At 40.7% G+C, this 24939-nt stretch overlaps 1 protein-coding gene across 2 annotated transcripts in view; it reads right to left on the reverse strand.

Annotated features, from left to right (window-relative positions):
• Window positions 1-17215, reverse strand: part of PARP8 (poly(ADP-ribose) polymerase family member 8) — a 169082-nt gene extending 151867 nt beyond the window's left edge. Inside the window, exons 1-3 of one of the 2 annotated variants that reach the window (XM_008521496.2) lie at window positions 16892-17215; window positions 16703-16804; window positions 15701-15755 (exon numbers count right to left, since the gene is read on the reverse strand). In XM_008521496.2, coding sequence (XP_008519718.1) covers window positions 15701-15755; window positions 16703-16804; window positions 16892-16994 — 260 coding nt within the window. In that variant the 5' untranslated portion in view covers window positions 16995-17215. The remainder of the gene's footprint in view (window positions 1-15700; window positions 15756-16702; window positions 16805-16891) is intronic. The other variant, XM_008521497.2, reaches the window with a different exon arrangement.
• Window positions 17216-24939: the final 7724 nt, after the last annotated feature.

The raw sequence follows: 24939 nt of genomic DNA on the forward strand, positions 1-24939 counted from the left end.
AAAAACTTTATTCATATTCAAATGGAATGAACAATTTATAAGCAAAGGACGTAGCATCAAATGTTAGCCCCCGCTTTGGTGTGTTTTCAACTATGCTCAGCCCAGACAGAGGTTTCTCCACTCAGAAGTAGAGAATGCACCGACACTTGGAAAAACAAGTTTCTAATGGTACAGCCTTGATCAAACAGCAAAATTTCACTCATCTATACACCGCCATCTGTCAATACGACAAATGGCACCACATGCAACCTTTATACTGCTTGTAGCCAAAGCTCTAAGACAGAGGATATGAAATAATAATAAACATAAAATTAAGCAAAGAAGAAAATAAAACATACAAAATGGTTTTAAACCATCAAAAAATATGTCACAAGGCTATGTCCTTATGTTCCCTCAGGTCACTGAACAAAGTCTGTGCCATTTTAGACACGTTTCTAACAAGCTTGCTTATTTGGTTTCCAATCACATCATATTACAAACAAACTGGAAAAGAAGAATGGGGTGTGGAGAGAAAGAAGGACAGACGAGGCGAATTCAGGTCTGGAACGTTCCTTAACAAGGTCACATTAACCACTGAAATAGTTCCCCCTTAATGATCACACTAAATAGTTTGCGTTTTTACTTAGTGCTTCAACTCACAGAGGCTTAAAGAACTTCAGGTTGAAAGAAACTCTGTTCTGATTCTTGAGTCTCCTCCACAACTTCAAAGCAAGGACTTTAACTTTATTTTGGACCAACTGCTTCACAAGTAGTTGAAATTGGAATTAAATGTTATATGAAGCTCTTAGACAACGGAAAGTAGTTAGAATAATGAATCTGTAAACTTGCTGCTATAGATACCAAAGAGCAGTGTCTACCACCCTTCCTTTTTCAGCTTCCTAATGCGAATCCCTCTCATTTTAAGTAAACACGATCTAAAAGATGCTTAAAAGTGACTATCCACATCCAGGATGATTACACCACTTTTGCCTCATAGATGAGTGACCCCACAGACCTTTAAGAATGAACGAACTGGATTCCAAGCCAAACATACTTAATTTTAAGCCAAAAACAAGCTTGCAGATATTGGGAAAACAAATCTCAACTGCTCAATTGCATTTTACTGAAACAATTTTTTTAAATGAAATGAGAGATTTAAGTCATTAAATTCTTAAAATTTTAAGAAAAAGTAATATTTTCTAATGGGATCAGATATATTTATGATTCTTCTATTCTTATATCTATGGAATTAAAACTCACTCATGTCCTATTATTTGCACAATTATCTATGTAAATTAATTTTTAAGAAAACTAAGGCTTATCTTTTGAATTCATAAAAAAAGTTAAAACTCGGTATTTTATAAAATTTCAACCATTTGCAAAACTTTTAATACACTGAAGGTATTCACGTGCCTTTTCAAGTAGGGTATCAAAAATAATTTTTGCTTATTTGTTTGAATGACAATGCATCGCTTTTATGAAAATCGCCCTCAGGTCCTAACAAAGTATACAGAGCTGACGGATCTGTGCCAAATATATTAAGATTTTACTTTTTTATTTAAATATGATTTTATAATTTTGTTCTCTTACCACAAGGTTTCTAACATCACTTAGAAACTAACCCTTAAAAAGGAGAAGCCTGAATTACTGGCATATGGAAGGCATACGAAAGTGAAACACACAGTCCTTTCTCAGTATCCAGGGGGCATCGGTTCCAGGACCCTCACAGATACTAAACTCCACAGATGTTCAAGTCTCTTATACAAAATGGCACGGTATTTGCATATAACCTATGCACATCCTCTCATATACTTTAAATCATCTCTAGATTACTTATAATACTCAACACAAGGCAAATGCTTTGTAAATAGCTGTTATACTGTACTGTTTAGGGAATAATGACAAAAGTCTGTACATGTTCAATATACACGGAACCACCACAAGCCTTTCAACCTGTGGTTGGTTGAATCCGTGAATGCGGAACCTGGGGATACCGAAGGCCAAGTGCAGTTTACGAAACAGTAGTGTTTTTCTTTACTGAGTGCATGGGATCAATACACTTAAGCAAGGTTTGAGGGGGAAACTCAACTCATTTATTTGCCAATTGGTATTTCCTTAAAAATAACTGATCCTCCCCAGGTTTTAATTGTGATAACAGTTGCTATAAAAAAACTGTAGGTGTGTGCATGTATTTTATATATCATAAACAGACATGCACACAGAGACAGACAGACATGGAGTGAATGGAGGAGCAGTAAGAACACAGATGATTTACAAATGACCTCTACGCTCATTCACCCTGTTTCCCATCTTACTTGCTGTAGCAATTCCAACGGCCACAAGAGTCACCGTAAAAAAAGAAAAAATGCTGGAAGCTTGGAGCGTGTAGGGCATGAGAAGTAGAAGAGAGGGAGCTGTGAAAAGTAAGAATAAAGGGCACTGATCCAGGGTGATGAAGGCGGCAGAAGTGGCAAGCCTAATGATGACTATCCAGTCCCAAAATACCCTCTCCCACAGACTCTGAAGAGCTTTCCCTTTATTACACTGCTCAAAATTAATTTAAATTATCAAACAGATACTTTAATTAAAAATGTAACTGTTGAGGCAACCCAGGCTATCAGTATGTATAAAGTTGTTCCAGCCACCTTTTCCTTCCAACAGCTTCTCTAGACACCCTTTACGTGGAGTAAATGAGAAATTTCCTTGGGACAAAAACGTGAGGGTAATTTAGAAGCAGGAATTACGAATTCCCTGCCTATCCCATACTAGTTGTTCAGTAAGCCTTAGTTTGGTTAGCGGATTTTCTTGATTACAAAACTCATGTTTTTTACTTATGTCTCTAAAATACACATCAAAAGAAACTTTCTAAACACTATGCAGGCGGAAGTTGTGGCATTTATCTGCCGGTGCCAGCAAAGTGAGAACTCAACAGAATATTTCGCTTCATTTGATTGTTACCCCTGTGTCATCTGCACTGAAAGCACCACTTGCCTGCTCAGTAAAGCTATGACGGAGCCCTGAAATAAAAGGATTTTTTTCTCCTATGGAGAGGATTGGTACATGTCCGACAATGCAAGAAAAGTCAGTAGAAAGTGCCAAATCTATCAGAATATCCACAGACTTCCTAGGTGTGGGCGAGGCTGGTACCATGTGACAGACTCACCAAGAGAAGGGCTCTTGTGGTGGCCCTGAAACAGGTGTTAGCTGACTTTCCAGGGAAATTATGTAATTTTCAACGATCACAACTCAGTTAAAGCAAGGGAAAAAAATAGAAGGTTAGTCAAATTTTAAAAGGTAGACAAAAACCTACAATTTTTCAAATTAAAAAAAAAACATGCTAACTCTTCTAAAGTTATAGGTGAAGATAAGGAACACATAACACGGGGGAGGAAAAGCAGTAGCACTGAAATGCCACGGCGATCTGATAAGGGCCAAAAGGGAGTCGCAGAATCTTGAGACTCTAAAAACAACAAAGGTTTCCATTTTGACTTTGCGACACTGAAAAAAGAGTATGCAATCATATGACTGAAAGTATGCTACTGCTATTTTTTCTTTACTTTTATGTACATTGAATGTAGTTTTTCTTAGAAGTTGTTACTCAACAATAGTGCATCTTGCAAATTAACATCATTTTAAATCAAAAATATTTTATATTTCCAAATCAGTTAGGGTGGTCATTCTACAAAAAAAGGGGCACTTTTTTTTCCTTATTCTGCTTGTTCATGAGGTCCAGACTCCAGGAATTGGAACTGGGCTAGTGCTTTGAACAACAGTATTAAGTACTGCCTTCTCTGTCAGCTCCTGTGCTGGACACTGTCAGCATAGGTGCAGAAAAGGGTAAACTCAGGCTTTGATTGCTCAGACCTTACTCATTCCTAAGAAAGGTCTGTCTTCAAGATTGGGCCTTGGCCAGTTCCTAGGAAATCAGCTCTGAGCTCTTGGAATATTCTGTCTGGTAAGAGTGCTTTCGTATGCTTAAGATCTTGGGCCACACACTACCAGTTTGCTCAGACAGTTTATGCTAACAAATGTGATTTATAGTGAACATCTGTTTCTGCTCTGGAGCCTGAGTGGCTGAGGTCAGTCACAGAGATGTAGCATGCCTATGTGACTGTCCCCTAATAAAAACCCTGGACACTAAGGCACACATGAGCTTTCCTGGCTGACAACACTTTGCACGTGCTGTCACACATCATTGCTGGGAAAATTAAGTGCAGCCACTTGACTTTACCGACAAGACCCCTGGACACTTGTGCCTGGTTTCTCCTGGACTATGCCCAATGGAGCTTGGGCTTTTGCTGATTTTAATCTGTATCCTTTTGCTATAATAAACTATAACCGAAAGTGTAACAGCTTTCTGAGTCCTGGATTCTGTCTAGTGAACCACTGAGCCTGAGAGTAGTCTTCAGGACCCCTTTTACCCAGCACATTGTCTAGTTCAATCCCGAAAACCCTGTGATACTACTGCCATTTCACAGATGATAAAATTAAGACTCAGGGAGGTTAAGTCTGGTCAGTTAAAAGGAATCCAAATCAATTTATACCACACTGTAATGTTAAGGGTCATAAAGAATTTTTTAAATAGTCTTATAATTTAACCATCTGCATCATTTCCTTTGGAAAATATAAAATTCAATTTCGTAAACCCTGAACAATGTTTAAACTATTATTAATCTGTAAACACAATCCAACTTACATTCATTAAGAATTTTATGAATGTCTGTCATGCTTCTAAAAGCAGTAATGTGGTAGCAGTAGTTTTTTAAACTATCTAGTATCCCTGGGCTACCAACTCCTCTCCTCAAAAAGGCACATTTCCATGTAATTCAATTCTCAATGCTTCCCATCTTTGAGAACCCTGTGTGAATGAGTGTGTGTGAGAGAGAGAAAGAAATGGGTATGTTATTTTCTTAATGTTTGCAAATGTAGTTTAGAATGTTACCTTTGTATGTTTATGGAGAAAAAAATGCATTGTAATTTCATTATGTTTTGCATATTTGTGCATGTAAATACATGTGCACAAGCATGAGTGTGTGTGTGTGGGAGAGAGAGAGACACATACATACACATTTCAAATATGTTTTATCCTTCAGCTCGGGATTCAGACACAGAAATATCTGATAGCACCAACTCCTATTTGGTTTTATCTGAGAGGTGCACAGGCATTATTAAATCCTGTATTTCTGTGTTGACTAGAAAATTAGTAGGTAAAGAATTTTTGTAATAGTTATTAGCATTTCTTGGAATACTAAACAATTGCCTATTGTTTAATATTTTATAGATTATATATATCTGCATAAAATTGGCAGATTTCTAATTTTAAATTATGATTTTCTTCTGTGTAATTAGTTACATGCTAAAACCGTAATATGGGTTATCCATTTTAGTTTTGTGCCAAGACACTTTTATTTAATAAAAATAAATAGCTAATTTTATATTTTCCTGATTCAAATATGCCTGTGCAACGTAAAAACAAGTTTTTAAACTTTTTACAGATCAGAACGCTTATCTAGAAGTTGAAAAAGTCTTGCTAATAAGCACCTGCCTGTTTTTTTTCTGGCTTTTTTTTTTTAAGACTTTATTTTTTAGCGGTTTTAGGTTCACAGCAAAACTGAGCAGAATGTACAGAGATCTCTCATATACCCTCTACCCCTACACCTGCACAGCCTCCTCCGTTATCAACATCCCCCATCAGAGTGGTACAATTGTTGCTAATGATGAACCAACACTGATATTTCATTATCACCAAGAGTCCATAGTTGACCTGACGGTTCACCACTGGTGTCATGTATTCTCTGGACTTGGACAAATGTATAATGACATGTATCCACCATTATAGTATCATACAGAATAGTTTCAATGCCCTAAAACTCCTGTGACCTGCCTATTCATCGCTCCCTACCCTCAAACCCCTGGCAACCACTGATCTTTCCATTCTATCTATAATTTTGACTTTTCCAGAATGTCATATAGTGAGAATCACATATCTAGCCTTTCCAGACTGGCTTCTCTCCCTTAATAATATGAATTTAAGTTTCCTCCATGTCTTTTCATAGCCTGATAGCTCATTCCTTTTAGCGCTGAATAATGTTCCACTGTCTGGATGTACCACAGTTTATTTATCCCTTCACCTACTGAAGGACATCTTGTTTTCTTCCAGGTTTTGGCAATTTTAAATAAAGCTGCTATAAACATCATGTACAGGTTTTTGTGTGGACATTAAGTTTTCAACTCCTTTGGGAAAATACCAAGGAGCACATAAAAGTATGTTTCATTTTCTAAGAAAATACCCAAACTATCTTCGAAAGTGGCTGTGCCTACACTTTGCATTCCCACCAGCAATGAACAGGTGTTCCTGTTGCTCCACATCCTGGCCAGCATTTGGCATTAAGTGTTCTGGATTGTGGCCATTCTAATAGGTATAAAGTGGTAAGCACCTGCATTTTGATTTAAAAGTACATTTCAATTGTAACATTTCCCAGACTGTACCCCAAAGGCTGAAAGTTGTCAACATTTCTCTGTTTCAAAAAACCTGTTGTGAAACTACCGGCCTAAGTAAATTTTTCCCTGCCAATTACCTACAGCTGGAAAGGATTTTGTGGGTCTTGGCCATCAAAAGTTGAAGACACTGGAAATTTTAAACTAATGACACAGGAAGTCAACACAGGAAGCTCATATTAAATCAAACTAATATGATTTCAAAAAATTAAGTTAAAAATCTTTCTTGGCCCAAGTTTAATCATTTTGGGGTCAAATTCAGCCAAGGATATGCAATTCTCATTGAAATCACTTAACCGAAAAACTGAAATCAGCATTCTAGGCTAGTTTTACCATAAGGAAGGACTGCTCCAAAAAGAATCAAGAAGGAATCTGTCTCACGGCGGATTCAAACTATTTTTTTATTTAACTGAAAACGAATATGACCATTCACTAGAGAAATCCTACCAAATTCTAGGGTGATAATAAAGTAATGACTGCTTTTCAACTGTGGGGGCTTTTTTATTTATTTATTTATTTTTGCTGCATGTCTAGCTGTGGTGCATTTTAATGAGAAATGATGACTGCATCATCAGCTTTTATCCATCAAGAAGATTTTAGCATTCTGCTTAGGTCTCCCACATGCCAATATCTAAGACTTTGCTCTTAAGAAGATCAATGACATGGATACACATAGACTGACACAGGTATTATCACAATTGCAAATTCACTCAGTTAACATTTTGCATGCTGACTTCCAAATGAGAAAGACAAAGAATTTACTAGATTCTCGGGACGTGTGAGGTTCCCCTGGTTTCCCTGAATCACAAGAGCTCCAGCGCATTCGTGGAGGACCACGTCTACCATCATCACGAACCATCTTTAATGTACACCTGGCTCTGTGTCCAGAGGAGTGCAGTTTACAGCAGAGGTTTCATTCTCCACACGTGGGTTACCAAAAGGAACATGTGGCTTCCTCAAGTTTAATGACTGACACTGCCTTAAAAAGGGGGAGTCTGCGTCCTGACGAATGCTGACAAACTCTGAGAAATGTTTTAAAACTCTATCAGTAAATTTCTCATTTGGGCACAGGGAGGAAAACGATTTTACAAAACAGATACCCTCATTGATTTTTTAAATGTAATTTGCCAAAGAAATGAAATGTTGAGATCAAGTCCAGATTTCCCTACCATGAACTTCTCCAAAAGTGTACTCCATCAAAGACTGCTCACTAAGAAGCTCTACTGCAGTCCAGGCGACCGAATCCAAGAGGACATAATGAGTCCTTCTGTTACACAGAATCGTTATCTATGTCTAAGGCTTCCTTAGGAGACCGCCTTCTAATCACGTTCCAAAGAGGGCCCTGCTAACTTCACGGCCTTGATGAATAAGCACAGCTGAGAGCCCTTATCATAAAAGGATTCACACAACAGAGGAGAGGCTGAGAGACGCAGAGAAACATATCCTCGTGCAGAAAGGTACTGGCATGAAATGCCAAATGCCTTTAGCCGAAGCCTTCCTTAGGAAGCAAGTTCTATAAAAATTACTGAAAATAAACTCTTCAGGGCTCAATGTGAATCATCACTTTCCATTCCTATTATACTGTTGTTTACTCAAAAACTATTTTTAATGAATAAAGACTCAGAGTTTGCCAAGGTGTTTTCTACAAAACAATTCTCTCAAGACGTTCCAGATCTGTAATTAAATAAGTCTGGAAAACTGTGAATATTTCATTCACCTCTTCAATATGCATAATGTGCACTAATATATAAAGGGCTCTAAAAAGCCAACCATTAAATTTGTTTAATATTGTTTAACTAAGCATTTCCCAGACATATTTGCCCACATACCTAACATCTAATTAAATGATTTGGGAAACGCTATCATATAACATAGGAAAATATTACTGTCAGTTTAAGAAATATTAGGACATATTTACTATATTATAGGCACTCTGCTAGGGACTAGAGTCCTAGTCTTTAAACAGAATATTCATTTATTTTTTTGTGACTTTTTTTTGGACTTAGCATTCTGTCTTTTATGCAGCTCTGTCCTTAATACTTTTGTTTGCTGTTTTCCAATTTTGTCTGAACTTTTTTCTCCATAAATGCGAAAGCCTAACAAATGTAAAGTACTCATATTGGTCGCTAGCTCAATTCTATACTTCAAATACAGTAAATATAAGTGATTCTTCGATGATAACAAGCTGTACTTGTTTTTTAAACAAAACAATGAAAATCCAACTAACTACAGCATTTCAGAGTCAGCTGACAAATCCGAAGAATACTGTCAGGCCATTAGTAAGGTCTTTTCAATTTACATTTCAAAATGTTCAGAAAGAAACCGTCTTGGGAGAAGTCGGTTAGCAGCTGGCTTTCTGCTAATTTCTGTACAGGGAAAACTGATCTGACTGCACAAAGGTAAAAGCGGAAGTCTCTCTTTTAAATTTAACACTGAATGACTTGGCATCCTCCATCTAATACTGAGAGGGTGTTCGCCACAAACCAGGATGCCAGTGACATGCAAATAAACTACACAAGACTTGTTGTTGTTATTCTCTAATGGATTGAGGGTAATCTATATTCTCATCTCATCTTCCTCCGAGTTCATTTTTTCTTATTCTCACTTTGTTTTACTCATGGTCTCACTCTATTTATGCTCTTCTTGAGCATAAAGACGTCATATATTTTCAAAGAGATGCCACTTGTGGTCAAACAAAAGATTAAATGAACTGGTCTTTGTGATAACAAAAACCATAATCTTGATATCCAAGCCAAGCGTATTATGCGACACAGATGTTATCAATCAATAAACCTTGAACAGCTGTGTATGCTTAATGCACTAAATTAATACAAACAGCTGTTGAGTGGCGAGACAAGGAGGTTAATAAACAAACAGGAGTAAGTTGGTGTTTGGAAGCCTGAGAAATATATATGAATAGGTGGGGAAGGTGGCTCTTGAAAGCCAAGAATAGGGGGTTAAATTTTATATGGAGAAAACTACGGTCGCATTTGAAGACTTCTGAGCAGATCAATGCTATGATTAAATTTATGCTTAAAGAGTTCAGGAATAAATGAACTGGATGGGTGAGAAGCTGTTAATCAAGAGTTTTAAGACACTGGGTTAAAGTGATTGACCTAAGTCAAGGTGATCAGCGTGTGGACCAAGTGTTGACATCGGGAGGGATGAAGATGCCAACAATGATTTCAACAAGAGTCAGTGGAGCTTCAAAGGAAGCAAAGAAGAAGGTGGAACACATGAAATCTGAGACTGTGGTCCCTATATCTAGCTCAAATGATGTGATACTGACCAGGAAAGGGCTGGGAAGAGAAGCTTCTTTTAAAGAGGAAAGGATGGGTCATTTTGATGTGCTGGGTTCAAGTGTCCGGCATTTAAGTGAGATGACTGAACAGAAAACCTCAATTATGTCACAACAAAACAGGAAAGACAAGCCTTATTCATAAAAACATATTTCCTATTAGTCCTTCCTGGGAGTACATGGAAGATGGGATTTCAGAAATTTAGAGAATGAAGAAGAGAAAGATTACATGTCAACAATTTGACTAAAATTGCACACTAAGTCAGTGGCAGCTGTCTTAAAGAAAGGTTTATCTACTACACAGCACAATCTATCCAAAAGCAAATCTGTGCAAAGAATCACAAAATATTTTTAGGACTGATGAAATTTCACTTATATGGTTTTTTTAAAATGCTGCAGTGAGAAATGATGGGGAATTCAAATAGATCGGCCCAATATTTGCATAAGGATTCCAAGCCAATGTACATAATTTTCCGACTGTTAATGCTCAGCACTGGGCTCAGGCACTCTCCTTGCCAACCAGTAGACTTCAGTGCTGCCCCTGGCACACATCCCACCAGCAATCCGTCCCCAGCCCCAAACACTCCCAACTACTCTAGTCATGCCAGTTCAACCAGTGCCCCTTAAAACTTTACATAAACATTGACTTACACTGCAGTGTCTCTCTACTCTGCTTCTCACTAACTCTAAGTTATTTACATTACCCAAGCCTCAGTTTCTTTAGCTATAAACTGTAAAACAGCTGACAAAATACCTACCCGTCTTTATTGCAAACACAGGATGTAAGGTAGGCAAAACTCATAGAAGAGACTTTGCCCAATAAATATGATTATTAGGATTATCTTAACCCATGAAATAAATGGAGTTTAAATATGTTTTTAATATATAAGCTTCAATAAAGTTATACTTGTGTTAAATTGTTGGTTATTTTAGGTCAGTGGTTTTAAAACTCATTTAACAATGAAAGCTTTCTCAAAGAAAATTTTATGCAGAATAGAAGAGAGCTGGAGCATCTGCAATTTACAAAGGGAATGAAAGCCCCGATCTCATTTGCTCATTCAGCTTCCTTCACAGTCCCTGCTGCCTGTGACCCCAGCTTCCCAGGGAGGTTCCCATGGATGCAAGGAACACACTTTTTAAAAACTATCATTCTTTTGGATAATAATTGATGTAACGTAAAATTATGGGGAGTAAGTCCCCACTGCCAAGAGGAACACGCTAATTTTAAAAAATGATCACTTTTCATTCTGAAACCTTAAGGAGCACTTGATGCTTTCAAAATAATGGCAAATTTCAAGATTTCTAGGAGCATGTACTTCTTGCAGGATGAAAATTGATGAATCTTTTAGAGGTGATGGGATTACGTCTCCATCCTCCCAACTCCCCCGCTCCCACATACACATCCACTTCTCCTTTCTAAGAAAGTCAAAAAAACCAAAAGCACTTTAGCAATCAAGGAGATTCTTTCTCTGCATGGCATCCCATGAGTTAGGGAATTAAACATTGGGAGCCCAGGTGGATTAGGGCCCCCCCAAAATATGCTTGACCACCAGAGTGCTGTTTCTTTTTTAAACAAATACTTTTAAGAGTCCAGACTCTCCAGTGTGCCACAGTCCCCACAAATCCCTATTATCCTAACAACTGCAGTATCTGCCTGTCCCCTGAAGGCATTTGAGCGTGTGACCCAGACAACAGGGTTTATAACATGGCTAGGCAACTTCCGTCACTCTGGATTCATAAGGAATTCCACTGCAAATATCACCAGATTGGGGGCTTTTTGCAGTATCTGACTATCTCTAAACCTGGTCATTTTGGTTAGGAAATTGTTTTTTACCTGCCAGAAGACCTTTTGGCATTCATTTGGTAATTTAGTCAACATCTATTTATTGAGAAAATATATTGTACTAGAGGCTGGGGAAACTGCACTGAATAGGACAGACCCTGCCTCCAAGAGGCTCCCTTCAAATAGAGGATCAAGTAAACAAGTGTTAGCAATACAATGTAACAACATAGTTTTAGAAACACCTAGCAGAACTATACAGGGGAGGGGCTGACAGGAAAGGCTTCTTAGAGGCAATATGGTTTAGCAAAGATCTCAACAATGTAGGTTCACTAGGATTGAGAGGGGAGAGACTGGGGAGGGCAGGATGCAGGTGGGTGTTCCAGGTAGCACATGCAAAGGCCCAGGAGAAAGAGGAGGTAGCATGTGCTTTGAGGGACTGTGGAATGCTACTGTTAGTGTCACACCTGGTGCTCCAAAACTTATGTGGACAGAAACTCCTAAAACAAGGGGTGCATTTCAAAAGACACCAATCTACCCATGACCACATGAAAGAGAGTCTTTTCATACAGTAAAGGGTGGACACAGGCAGGCAATGCTGAACATTCTGCCAAATATTAAACTTCTAATTCATTAATAATTTCTAATATAAATATTAGATTTCTTATCATGCAGAGTCACACCCCTTGATTGAAAAACTCTCAATTTAACAAACATCTCTTTATTCACATATTTTTTATAAAGAAAAGGCATAATTATATTCTTAGGTGAAAAACAGTGAGGTCTCAAAAGAGTATAATACAACCCTTGGATACATATATTTACAGGCATATAGACATAAAAATTCTGAAAGAGAAAATTGTAATATATTAATAGCAGATGAGGAATCGTGTTTTTTTTGGGGGGGGGTGTATCTCTTTTTCTAATCTTTTTTACAAAAAAGAATAATTTCCTATGTATTCTTAAAACCTCAGTTATATCTTCTCAATCCTCTCCTTGCTGAAAGCTCACCACCAGGGAATTCCACAGGGTCCAGGGCCGACCCACCAGGCTCCCTTGCTCTCTCCTTATGGTTCTTAACCACTGGCCCCTGAGACTCAGTCTCCTTTCCAATCCCCTCACCACCCACCTTATCCCTCCTGTTTCTTCTCCCACTAACTGCAGATCTGACTGCAAGTGAGATGAAGGACCAGAACCCCAAACCTTTGTGGTCCTAAAGAGTTTACTGCCAATCAGTGAGGGAGAAAGAACGAGGCAGATTTCAAGCATGACAAAGTAGAGGGAAGGAGTAAGTTCTCCATAAACGTATAAATTGTGTACAGTTGAGGCCCCTGGTTTATAGTTCTGGGCACACCCCTGAAATTAGGAGGCAGCCCTGGGTAGGCACGTACGGCAGGCCCTGAACCCCGGATGGCTGTGGAGCTATTCCAAGGAGTCCAGGAATCAGAGGAGTTAAAAGGACCATTGTTAGAATAAATTAATCTTGCCAAATATAAACCACAAATTTTCAAGCATATGGAGATGGTGTTAATAATCAAATTCATAATGTCTAACACTTCCTTTCTCATTATTTCTCAATCAAAAGACACGAAAACTACTACTCTCAAGTAAGTTTCTACATAATTCTTTGAAGGTAAAGTCTCTCCCTGCTCAAAGAGGCAGAGAACTCTAGTGTAGAGGAATGAGCACCAGTTTCAATGGACGGAACAGAGTTTACACAGCAGCTTCATCATTTAACTGAGTAAATCTGAGCATGTTTCTTAAACTCTCTGAGCCTCAGTACATCCAAAAGTAAGGATAATAGTAATTCCATGAACCTTCCCATTAGGGAAAACTTAGTGAATGTGGTCTTCCAGTTGACCATCTGCTCCCACTCAGTCCCCACCTAAAGCCCACCAAGGCCCAACAGCAAATGTTAGGAGGCACTGCACCCCTCTGCCGACCTCTTAATGGTTTGGATGAAACGACAGTTAAATATAATTCAAGATAATCATGTACCATCTCTCCATAAGATGCCCAGTTGTTTTAATGGTAAAGTCAGTCTAGTTTACCTGAAATGACCCTATTAACTGGATAATTTAAGTTGATAAACACATTAAATCAAAACAGAGCAAGATTATTTTCATTTCGAATGCCCAACTGACATGTCTCAATGAGAAATACATAAGAAATATCAGATTCTAACATAGTTAATGAAAACATATTTTTATTTTCAGGAAAAAACATCCTCTGTACCATTATCTACAAACCCATAAAGGGGTTATCATTAAAGGGATTATGATTACTATACTAAAATGATCCTTCATATATTGTCTGGTACAATAAGCTTTTTAGAAGACAAAGCAAACATGTCAACAGTTGTACTAGCTGCTCCACATTAGACGTACAAGTCCCAAGTATTTAAATCAGAGACAAAAGAAAATACTATCCCTAAGTAGAGTAACATAGAAAACGAAACATGTCTTACTTTAAGAGCAACCATGGTACTTGTTCCTACAGTGAAAACTGATGTTATCTTGGTTAGTTAATTATTCATCCCAAGCCGCTGGCCTTGCTCCTGGAGGCATTCAAATCTTCTCCACCTCTCGCTATGTTAATACTAGTTCACTAATTTGATGATAAAGAATCTTAGCGAAGTAGCTAACAGATCTTAGAGATTAAGTATATGGTTCACTCCCTCATTGCACAGAAAGGTAAACTGAGGCCAGAAGAATTCAAGTACCTTATTGAAAATAATAAAGCTACTTAGTTGAAAAGCCTACCCAGGGCTTTCCCAGTCCACACCTCTCACTGGAAGAACAGCAACCACTGTGAAACAGACAACTCATGTAGATTTCTACCTGACTGTATGGGGAATATTTTCAACGGGCCTCACAGCATATTTTAACTGTTAAAATAATCCAAGAGGATGTTAGTCACACACCAACGCCCTCTGCATAGTAAGTACAGGAGCAGTATGAATTTAGTTGAATCTCCTCTAATTTAATTATTCATTTTATTCATAATTACAAAGATGATGGTACTACAGTAAGTGAAGAAAGTGTAATTTTATTCTCCCCCACTAAGTACATATTATATGTTATATTTTGAACCAGTAAATCAAATCAATATACTAATCCCAAGGCTTAGGCATTCCGTACTTATGGGAAACCTCACAACTGTTTCAATTAAACCTTTTTTGAGAGGTAGATAACAACACGGATCGTAAGCATTTTAAAGGTTCACATTAATTCCAAGCTTTTTAAAAATGTATTAGAGACAAAAGCTTCTTTTGCAATTTATATGTTCATAAACGTTTCCATTAGCTAAGAGATATTTTGGAACGTGATCAAATGATATTGACTGTCAAGTCCTAACAGCAAGGCTAAATCTCTGACAGTTCTCATATGTGGCCACTGCTCTTTTAAACCACTGTGTCTCCAAAGGGCTAAAGGGAGAAAATTCTAACTTAACAAGTGAAGACAACAACGCATATTTTAAAGGCTACTTTTCATATTAATTCTACCTCCCAAATACAAAATTGGATTTGAGCTACTTTCATGCCGTTAACAATTTAATATTAATATATCCATCTCTCATTCTTCCTCCTCAAGAAAGAAGTTATACATTCCCACTACATAAAACTTCCAAATTCTTTCCTACAACTAAATGTGAAAACCAAAATCTCGCTCCTTAAAAAAAAAAAAAGAAAGCCTGGAGAACTGGCAGACTGCTTGTTTATGTCAACCTTCAGAAAACATGCAGCCCCAATTCACCAGGAAAATCATCACATGTGATCAAACTGTTTTGTGACATCTTACGTGTTTTATGCATTTCACTTCATACCCAGTATTCCGGTTTCCCACTCGCTTTACTCTGTCAATCCCCAAATGCCTCCAGAGCAAGCTGCTACTGTAGAACAGCTTTAACAGGAGGAGTATAAGAGTTCTGCTCATTGCCTGTGGTGTGATCTTAGAAACACTTGAATCAAACATATTTATTTCTCCTTTGCTATTTAAAACCGAGGGACTTCAGGTTTGGGATGCGGCTAAAGGAAAGCAACAAGAAAAAAAAAAAAAAAAAAAACCCGAACACGGAACACGCTAAGAACAAAGGAAACACAAGCCTGTGAACAGGAAATGAAGCAACTCTAGACACATAAATACCTTTTGGGGCCGCCAAGGTAGGTGAAAGTAAAGGTGGAGTCTGAGTATCTGAAATCTGAAACGGAAAGTCCTGTTAAAAGCTACCCCTTGAGTGGATTTTTAACCCTGGTCAAGACTTGGGCCCCCTACTTGGTGGAGCCAAGGGGATGCCCGGCGGGGCGGGAGGCGAGGACTGGAGAGCCGAGAGGTCCCCCCTCGGCGCCCCACAGGAGGGGATGCTGCGCACCCCGGGCCAGGTGCCGCTGGAGGCCGCCCCCCGCAACAAGTGCCGGGTGCCATGGCAACGGTGGGAATTTCCCTGTCGGGGCGGCCGGAAGCGGCCCCCGCCGAGCTCGCGGCCACGAAAGCAAAATCCGATCCCTCGCCCGGGGGAGCAAAATGGACGAAAGGCGACCCCCATGCAGGAGCGCTGGGCGCCTCGGGAACCCCGGGAATCCCTTCTCTTTCCGGGGCAACGCACTGCCGGTCGGAGGGAACTGGAGGGAGCTGAAGGGGCCGGAGATCGGCCGAGCGCTGCCCCCGGGGGCCTCGGCGCCGGGCGCAGCCGGCGAGCGCAGCGCAGCGCAGCGGGCTCCATTCCCGGCCGCCGCCGCCGCTCAGCCCATTGCGCAAACCCGGCGGGTCCAACCCGCCCCTCTCGGCCGCTGCTGCTGAAACCCAGGAGGCGGGCTTGGACGCGCCGGGCATTCCCAAGGGGCTAAAGACACAGCGCAGGGCCCCTCCGCCAAGACCCCCGCTCGGGCCACCCGGGTTCTGCCCCAAAGCTGGTGGCTGCTCCAGACTTGGGGGAGGGGAGAAGGGGAGAGGCTGGCGCCCCCTCCCCCTTTTGGCTCCGGCTCTCGCTGCAGCCGCGGTTGCCAAATGAACCCCGGAATGGGGACGTGCAAGCCACCCCCCCACCCCCAGCCACACACGTCGCGGTCTGAAAACTGGGAAGGGGTACGGCGGGCGGGCCGAGGAAGCGGGCGCCGGGTCCGCGGCTCCGGAAAGGCGAGAACTCACCTGCAAACAGGCAGTCCTTCTCTGCTCTGGACTTCTGGATCACGACGTCGATATCCTTCTGAATTCGCTCTTGCCTTGAACACATCCCCATTAAATAAATCCCTGGAAAAGAAGCAGCCGCGATTTCCACCCCACCCCACCCCCCTCGCACGCTTCCAGCTTTCGTAAATATTCAGTTAAAAATGAAACCTCTGGCCGAGGCAGGGGCTGAAGACGAAGTGATTTCGGAAGTGATCCTGGGTGAGAGAGGAGGCGGCGGTGGAGGAGGAGGAGGGGGAGGTCGGCTGTGCATTCCCAGATGTGACCGCCCAGCTGCTGCTCGCCGCTGCTGGATTCCAGTTTCCTCCCCTCCTGACAATGGATGGTGATGACACCGAGTCTCACTTTCTCCCTCCCCCGCCCGGACCAACGGCCGTGCGGAGCCGAGGGTGCTGGAGACGGCTGGAGAGCGATCACCGGCGGGGCGGCGGGCGCCGGCGAGGGGCGAGCCCCGCTCCGCCCCCCGCGCGCACACCCCTCGCGGCCCGCACGTCGGCCTTCCACACCCGCGCACACTCGCGCCCGCGGGCGGCGGCGGCTGTGCCGAGGCTGCAGCAGCGCCGCGCGCCGCAGACCCTCCCGCGCCCGCCGCGCCCGCCGCCCGGTCACCCGGCCCCGGCCGCCGGGAATCTCCTAGTATCCGCCATCCCCGCGCAGGCTGGATGTCCCCGCCCGACCGCCACTCGCGCCGGGGCTGAGTGGGAATGTAGGTGGTGAAGACTCCCTGGGGCTCCCAGGCTGCCCCACCACCACCACCACCACTTTTATGAATCCGACTCCACTTCAGAAGGAATTATGAGTCATATGGAAGACCCAAACCGGAGTGGCTGGGAGGGGGAGAGGGGAAAAGAAAAATCTTTAGAAATTGAAAATAAATAAATAAAACGAACAAATCTTTCCTTGTTGCCACATGAGGCAAGATGGAAAAAGCCTTGAAATTCTCCAGACGTGCATCCTCCCGTGCCCTCACTGCCAGAGTCTTTTCTCCCAGATGGAAGTAGTTCAGCCCCTTCGGGGCGCCCTTTAGGAAATGCAGTCCCTTTTGAGGGACTTCCACTTCCAAAGACTCACCAGTTCTTCCCTCCGAGATATTTCCGTCCATAAAAAATTGGCAGAATCATCTGGCACGTGCCGAGGTCTCCCTAAAAGATGGATATTTGTTTGGCTTGTTTTAAAAAGCCACCCCTTTGCCGGACAGTCAAGGAAAAGCTCCTACAATTCTGTTGTCTTGTTGGGAAAGGAGATATTGCTCTGAGCCACACTTTCTGTTCTGCTTAAGGACACCTTTGGCTGATGTTGGTGCCCAGACTCTATGTTGCCCTATGCCTAGGTCAGACCTTCAATGGCACTTTTCTTGTTGATCTTTTCTCCAATGAGAAGGCTCCCCTGAGCAGGCCATGTCTCATCTGCTTCTGCATTCCCAGTGCCTGGTGCAGTGCCTGGAATATAGGAGGCCTAAATGTGGGCTGAATGCATAAATGGTCGTGCCTTGCAGCCTCTTTTCTTTATAGGTACCCCAGTTTCAGACAGCTGCTTTATCAGCATAAGTACCCAAGAATTGTCAGACTGGCTCAGACCCTTAATCAATCCAGTTCTGGTTCTGAAAGTAGTAACATGTGTAGGAGAATTAGGAAGGATCACCATCTCTGATGGATTAAAGTTCTAGAGAGACAAAAGCAATGAGAGATCAAATGCTCCAACTCCTTCATCTTGCAGAAAAGAAAATATGAAATGATTTGTTGTACAGCCTGGAACACACCACATTCGTTGTGAATCATAAGAGGACACGTCCCCCTGCATCACCTGGACCACTGCAGTTTTTGATGTAGTAAAGCCACAGTCACGATACAGGGCATGTCCTGCTCACACCTCTCCTGAAACGCTTCCTGACTAGGGCAGGGCAGGTTCAAGGCCCTCCTGGGTACCCTGCTTTGTGTAGGACCCTTATCACTTTCTTCTCTTCCACATAGCCTTGAGTATCACACATACTTCCTTCTTCCATTCTGTGCCCTGACTTCTCCAAAAAGCTCAAAATCTTTCAAGTCACAAAAATTCGTTTTAGAGTTGTGTATCCACAGAGTTTGCATTCTCAAAGAAAAACCCTTACTACAAAGAAATTTGAAATCGTTTTAAAGCTACCAAGTGTTTTTGTCTGGATCACCTCTTGGTCTACTACTTATTCCATAAAATAGGCCTTCTTGTGATTTGTCCTATATTTGTTATTTTTGGTCATGCTTCGCAGGCTGCCCTGTCTTTATTAAACAAAGCTAACCTCACTCTATTCATGCGCTTAAGGTGTGATATATTTAAATATTTTTAAATTTTAAGGGAGAAGACAAAAAATAAAAACTACCCTTTCTATCTTCAATGCATTTCTGCAAGATAAGTTTCTCTAATAAAAAGTATACCAAGGCATCAGTGTTCCATGCTAGATCTTTATGTCCCGATTCTTTCTAACTGTGCTCATAGCCGGTATCCTATTTACTCTGTCTCACTTCAGACTCTTATTTAAACATTTAGATTATTTGTGCTCTTATTAAAAACTATATGCACCTGTGAGATGAAGGGGTTATATGTCTACCTTAAACACTCGTGTGCACCACACACAGTCACACTCACATGCATTCAGGATCATAGTACATAGAAGGCCCTCAAGCAGTTTGTTAAATCAATAGAAATCATCGTTCACCATGAGAAACAACTCTGAGGTATGTCATAGTAAATTGAAGATAATAATCTATATGTCGGATGATTAAGTCTAGTCAATTTAAAAGTCCCACCAGTTTAGAAAAACGATCCCAAGCCAACAGGTAGAATTTATTAGAGGAAAAATGTAAATTCCTCACCTATGCTGAAAGACCCAACTGTAGAAGTGTAAGGTAATAGAAATGTGACATGAAATTCAACAGTGTGATGTAGGTATTAACTCACTTATCCAGAACTTATTAGAGCAGCCTGATATTACTCTAAATGCTTACATATATTAATTATTTAGTTCTCACAATAACTCTATATAGTAGCTGTTATTAGTCTTCACGTTTTACAAAAGAGGAAACTGAGGCACAGTGGGGATAATTAATTTGTCTAAGGTGGGACATAGACTGCAATGAACTTTTTCCTCTTTCCAAAACTTTGAGCAGTTGAACTGAACTTTAAGGAAAATAAATATTCAAATATCTCACTGGGGAGTAAACTGGCCCCCCCAACAGCAGCAGGCCGGGAGTGAAGCCAACAAGGGGCCCTGTAACGGATTCTGAGAGGGGCCTGGAGCCTGTGGGCTCTCAAAATAGCCTCTTTTAGTGGCAGTTATGTTTCCCTTTCTTACATTGAACTTCCTTTCCCAAATGAATCCCAGCCCTTGGTAAATCTTCAGAAAGCTAGAAGCCTGAACCTCTGCCTTATTCCGTGGGGATTAAGAAAAGAGGATGGGAGGCAGGATCAGCAAAGAGGAGAACAGCCCCCTTTCCCAAATGCTTGATGATGGTGTATCAGCCGCAAATGCCCAGGGGAAAGCCCAGCAGCCTTGGTCGGCAGTGGACACAGCACTGTAATAGTTGGCCCTTGTGGTAGAATCAGAGTGAAAGAGAGAGAGAGAGAGAGGGTCCAAGGAGTCGCTATGGGAAGAAATCACTGAGGGGCTTTATGCCAGAGTGAGGAAGTAGGATTTTATTTGAGAGAAATGGGAAGCCGCTGGAAGGAAGGCGATCTCAAAATTCTTTTCAGTTATTAGATTTATCTGACTTCTTGCAAGGGTTCTGTAATGGAAAGAAGTCCATAAAATTCAAAATGCCAGGTAGGCCTAATTGGCCTCTTGTAAATAGAGTGGACTGGGGCAATTCTTTCTTTATAAAACTGCCAGTAGTTTTGCTTTGGGAGAAACTAACTCTGCTCTCCTGACCTCATCTGAGGGGGCTAGCAATCAAAGTATGACCAAACCAAAGCCAACTTTGAATAAACTTGACAACACGCAGGAGAATTTTAGGTGGTTTGATGTGAGATTTGTCCCAGTTTGGTCTTTTTCGTACCCCCTAAGCCAAAGTCAAATAGGGTAGCACAGGTCTCATGTTGAGGTTTTATGTCCCTTTCTAGCAACCTTAATGAATTTAACTGTCACCAGAGTTATAGCGTGAAACCTGAACTCCTCTTTCTAGTTCCAAGGTTCTCTTTAATTTAGTCCATTTATGTCTCATTAAACTTTAATTCCCATTTCTATCATAGACGCATACTCGGTCTCGTTAGATCAGATGCTGCACCATCCCACACAATCTCATTCTTCTCGGCTTGCTCTCACTCGTATTAATTCTACTTTGTTTTAAACATCTCTTCTTTTGTTTATTCTTAAAAGTGCATAAATACGGCATGAATATATTCTCAGTGCAAGCTATTTAAGACATACATTAGTATGGAGAGTAAAATGTGAAAATTCCCACCCATCCTAACCCCAAATTCCACTCCTCACGCTGAAGGTAACTAGTATCAAGAGCTATGAGGGACTCCTTCCATTCTTGTGTTCAGATGTCCACACGCAAATGCACATTCATTCATAGATTTATACATATACATTTTAACTTAAAAGGAATCACATAATACATGTCGTTTTACAACTTGATTTTTCCACTCTCTTGGAGAATTGTCTATGTGAATGCAAAGAGATCTAGCTCATTCCTTTTAGCCACTGCAGAGAATTTTACTGAATGGCTCCGCCATGATATTGTTTTAACCATGCCTCTGCAGCCATGATGGGTTTTTCAAAATGTTTTTTGATGAAAACTATTTGCAATAAATGCACATTTTAAGCAGTTTCTCTGGGATAGATTGCTAGAAGTGGAGTGACTGGATCACAAGGAACTGGCAATTTAAAAATTTGATAGGGGCAAGTAAATTGCTCGCAAAATTGCCTCATCACTTTATACTCCACCAGCTCTTTTCGAGAGTACCTAATTCTCTGCAACATTCCCAACAAGTGATACTATCATTCTACAAGTTTTTTTCTAATTGGTTGGATGAGAACTATTCATCTTGTTTTTACTGGTATTTCCCTGATTATTAGTGAGGCTGGGCATTTTTTCAAGTGTTTATTGGCAATTTGTTTAGTCTCTTGAGTACACAAGAATAATTGAGTGTGATTGCCTGTCATATCCTTTCTCTATTTTCTGTTGGGTTGCTAGCTTTTTATTATTTATTTATAGGCAAGATCTTTATATATTCTGGATAGCAAACCCTTTTCTATTATATATACTCTTTAGTCAGGCAGAAGTTCTAATTTTTTATTTATTGAAAATAATAAAAATTTAAAATTTAAAGCTCTCTCCGTCAGACTAAATACTACCTTCTTCAAAAGGTCTCCTGATTTCTCCAACTCACTAATATTCCCTCTTCCCTAAACTCCTCATTTCTAGACTGTAATTTCCTTGAAGGCAGGAACTGGTCTTACTCATCTTAGTAACTACCACAGAGCTTACAAGAGAGACTATTTTAACATCATGCACAGTATTTAAATGGATAATTATTGGACTGACTTCATCTTAATTATTGTCTTTTATTGCCATTTTAAATTCCTTGAAATTCAGGTTGCCCCTGTCACCTCTTCTTTGTTCCCACTGCCCCTAAGTAGCTCTTGGCCTAGTGCTATGTCTGTTGGAGGTATTCAGTACATACGCATTGATCAATTTCATTTTGTTATGACCTTCGACATTTCTTGCTTTCTTCATGACAGAGAAACGTTTCTCCAAGAATGTTTCGTGGGACATTTATTTTATATTATGTAATGAGATTTCCCCCAAAATGTTTCCAGATTCAAGTAAATTTGGGGGAAATTGGATTAAATAAGGCTAAGTTGGTTTATCTCTACTTAATTTGCGCCTATAACATGCCAAACAAAGACGGATATTTGGCGTTTCCAAAAAGTTTTAGATGACTTAACACTTGGGATTTTTTGTTTGTTGGTTAGTTTTTTGTCAGTGAACTGTGTTCCATGTAATTTCAATAATATATACATATTTTTTTTAATTCAGATCGAAACTTCTGTTATATGTTCTTTCCCTTCTTTGGATATCAGTTGTGAAATGATTTTCACACTCATCCCAAGAAAGGCTTGTGATGACTGGGCTTTGGGGTAAAACAGTTAGCATCAAATGCTGCTGACTCTCTAACTTAGTAGAGATCTAAACAAGCAAAGTACACAATCACAATTTGCTATTATGTAAAATCTCAGTTTTCTTATCCGAAAAATGGGGAGAGCAATGGCCCTATCCCTCAGCGGTTGAAGAAGAGGGTTAAATGAGATAAACACATGCCAAGAGAAACACAAAAGCTGCTTAGTGAAAATTAGTTATTATTAAGGAGCCACTTTTTCAAAATTCTCTCCCTCACCCCTATATACAATGGACTGATTCCTCCTTGGTTTCCCCAACTTCTCCTGTAGTTTTCTTTCACGTTGCTTGGATGCATTTGTTAAAAGTAAATTGGAAATCCATGCATTCGGACTTCCTCTTATTCACATTTGTAAGCCCCCTATGCTTGGTGCCTTCTGGGAATCCATACAGATTTGAGGTAAAGGAGGGAGCTGAAGGAATCGTGGAACAAGTGCCTCCCTGGAGGCACATTTCTTATAATCCACTTTTGCCTCTTTGAGCTCACATCCAGGGTCACTATATTTATCTGGAAACATTTGGTCGTATGACAGAACCCTAAGTCAAACCAGTAAAGACAAGATTCGATTTGTTGGCTTGAATAACTGGGAAGGATTCTTGGTTGGCTCAGCAGACCAAAGCAAGAGCTGGAGGAACTAGGGGTTCAGACCATTGAACTGGGGACTCAACTCAACTAGAATTTTCTCTCTCTTCCCATTTCCATTTCTGTTTGGCATTTTCTTACGTTCAGATAACAGGGAAAATCACCCTCTGTTAATCCCAAACCTATAGCATTCCAGTTTAGTAAACTCAGTGGGAGGATAGCTTCTTTTCCCCAGGAAATATATACCAATCCCGTGATAAAAATAGTATCATTAGCTTCCCACGCTAGCTCAAGAGTCTATCTTTTGGACAACCACTGCTGCCGAGTGGATAAAGTACTATGATTTGTTAGGCCCAGGTCAAATACCCATTCCATGTTCAGGGGCAGCCCATGGGAAAGGGTGAAGGCAATATTTCTTGTTGGTCTCTTCCTATTCTAATAAATCATTTACTGCACTAGTTCACTGCATTTCTCTAGGCTGGATCTGGGGTGTTCACTTGTCTTTTGGGGGGCAAATTGTATCAAGAAATGAATTATTTGATTCCTCACAGTTTGGATTTCTTCTGATTTTCTTCTCACAGTGTGATAATTACAGTTGCGGGCCATGTTCCGTCTGGGTGCCCCTCCTCTGTGGTTAGCCCAGTAGTAGCACTTACCACACTCGCTGTTTGCCTTCCTTCCTTAAGACACTGAGCAGCTGTGCTCAGAGCCTGAGTAATTTGTTCGGTTCAAAAGTATTTCTCTTATAAATAAGCTGATGTGTGAAACACAGAAAATACTCAATAAATGCGTGTTAAATGAAAGAAAGTGAGTACCCTTCCACGGTGCAAAATAGGAACACAGATGTGGGATATGTAACTCAGATTGAGCTGGGGATGTCGATTTGCGGGTATCAGTGATGCTGAGTATTGAAGGTGAGTAGGTGTGAAGAAAATGAAGAAGGACATTCCGGGCAGTGGGAAGGCCTGGAGGCAGTGGTGTGTCTGAGCTGGCTCGCATACACTTGCAAGACCAACTGTACACATCTCTTCCCCACTCCGCATTCAGTGATTTCACATTGGCAGCTTGAAATCAGCTATAGCGGGAGTATTTACACCACAGAAATCAGAATCACTACAAAGCAGGGCTTCACTCCTTTTCCCAGAGAGGTGATTGTTAAACATTTACCATGCCACTGCATGAAAGAATGAGGGGGACAGGAATAGTTCTATCGATGAGGCTAGAAAAGTACTCAGAAATCAAATCGTGAAGGAACTCGTGTGTTAAGTACAGACATTCAAATTTCTTAACCACTGAAAGATTTTGAAAGGGAAAGCACATGACAGGACTTGCTCAATATGTGCTGGCTGGAATTCTCCAACAATAGTTTTTCATGGCAAACTTGGCAGAAGGTGGCACTCTATATTAAATGCTTGCAGTTCTAGGGGAGTTACTGCCTGTCCCAGCAAATCAATCTTAGTCTA

Source organism: Equus przewalskii, chromosome 20 (genome assembly GCF_037783145.1).
Source record: "Equus przewalskii isolate Varuska chromosome 20, EquPr2, whole genome shotgun sequence".
In the NCBI taxonomy this organism is placed as follows: domain Eukaryota; kingdom Metazoa; phylum Chordata; class Mammalia; order Perissodactyla; family Equidae; genus Equus; species Equus przewalskii.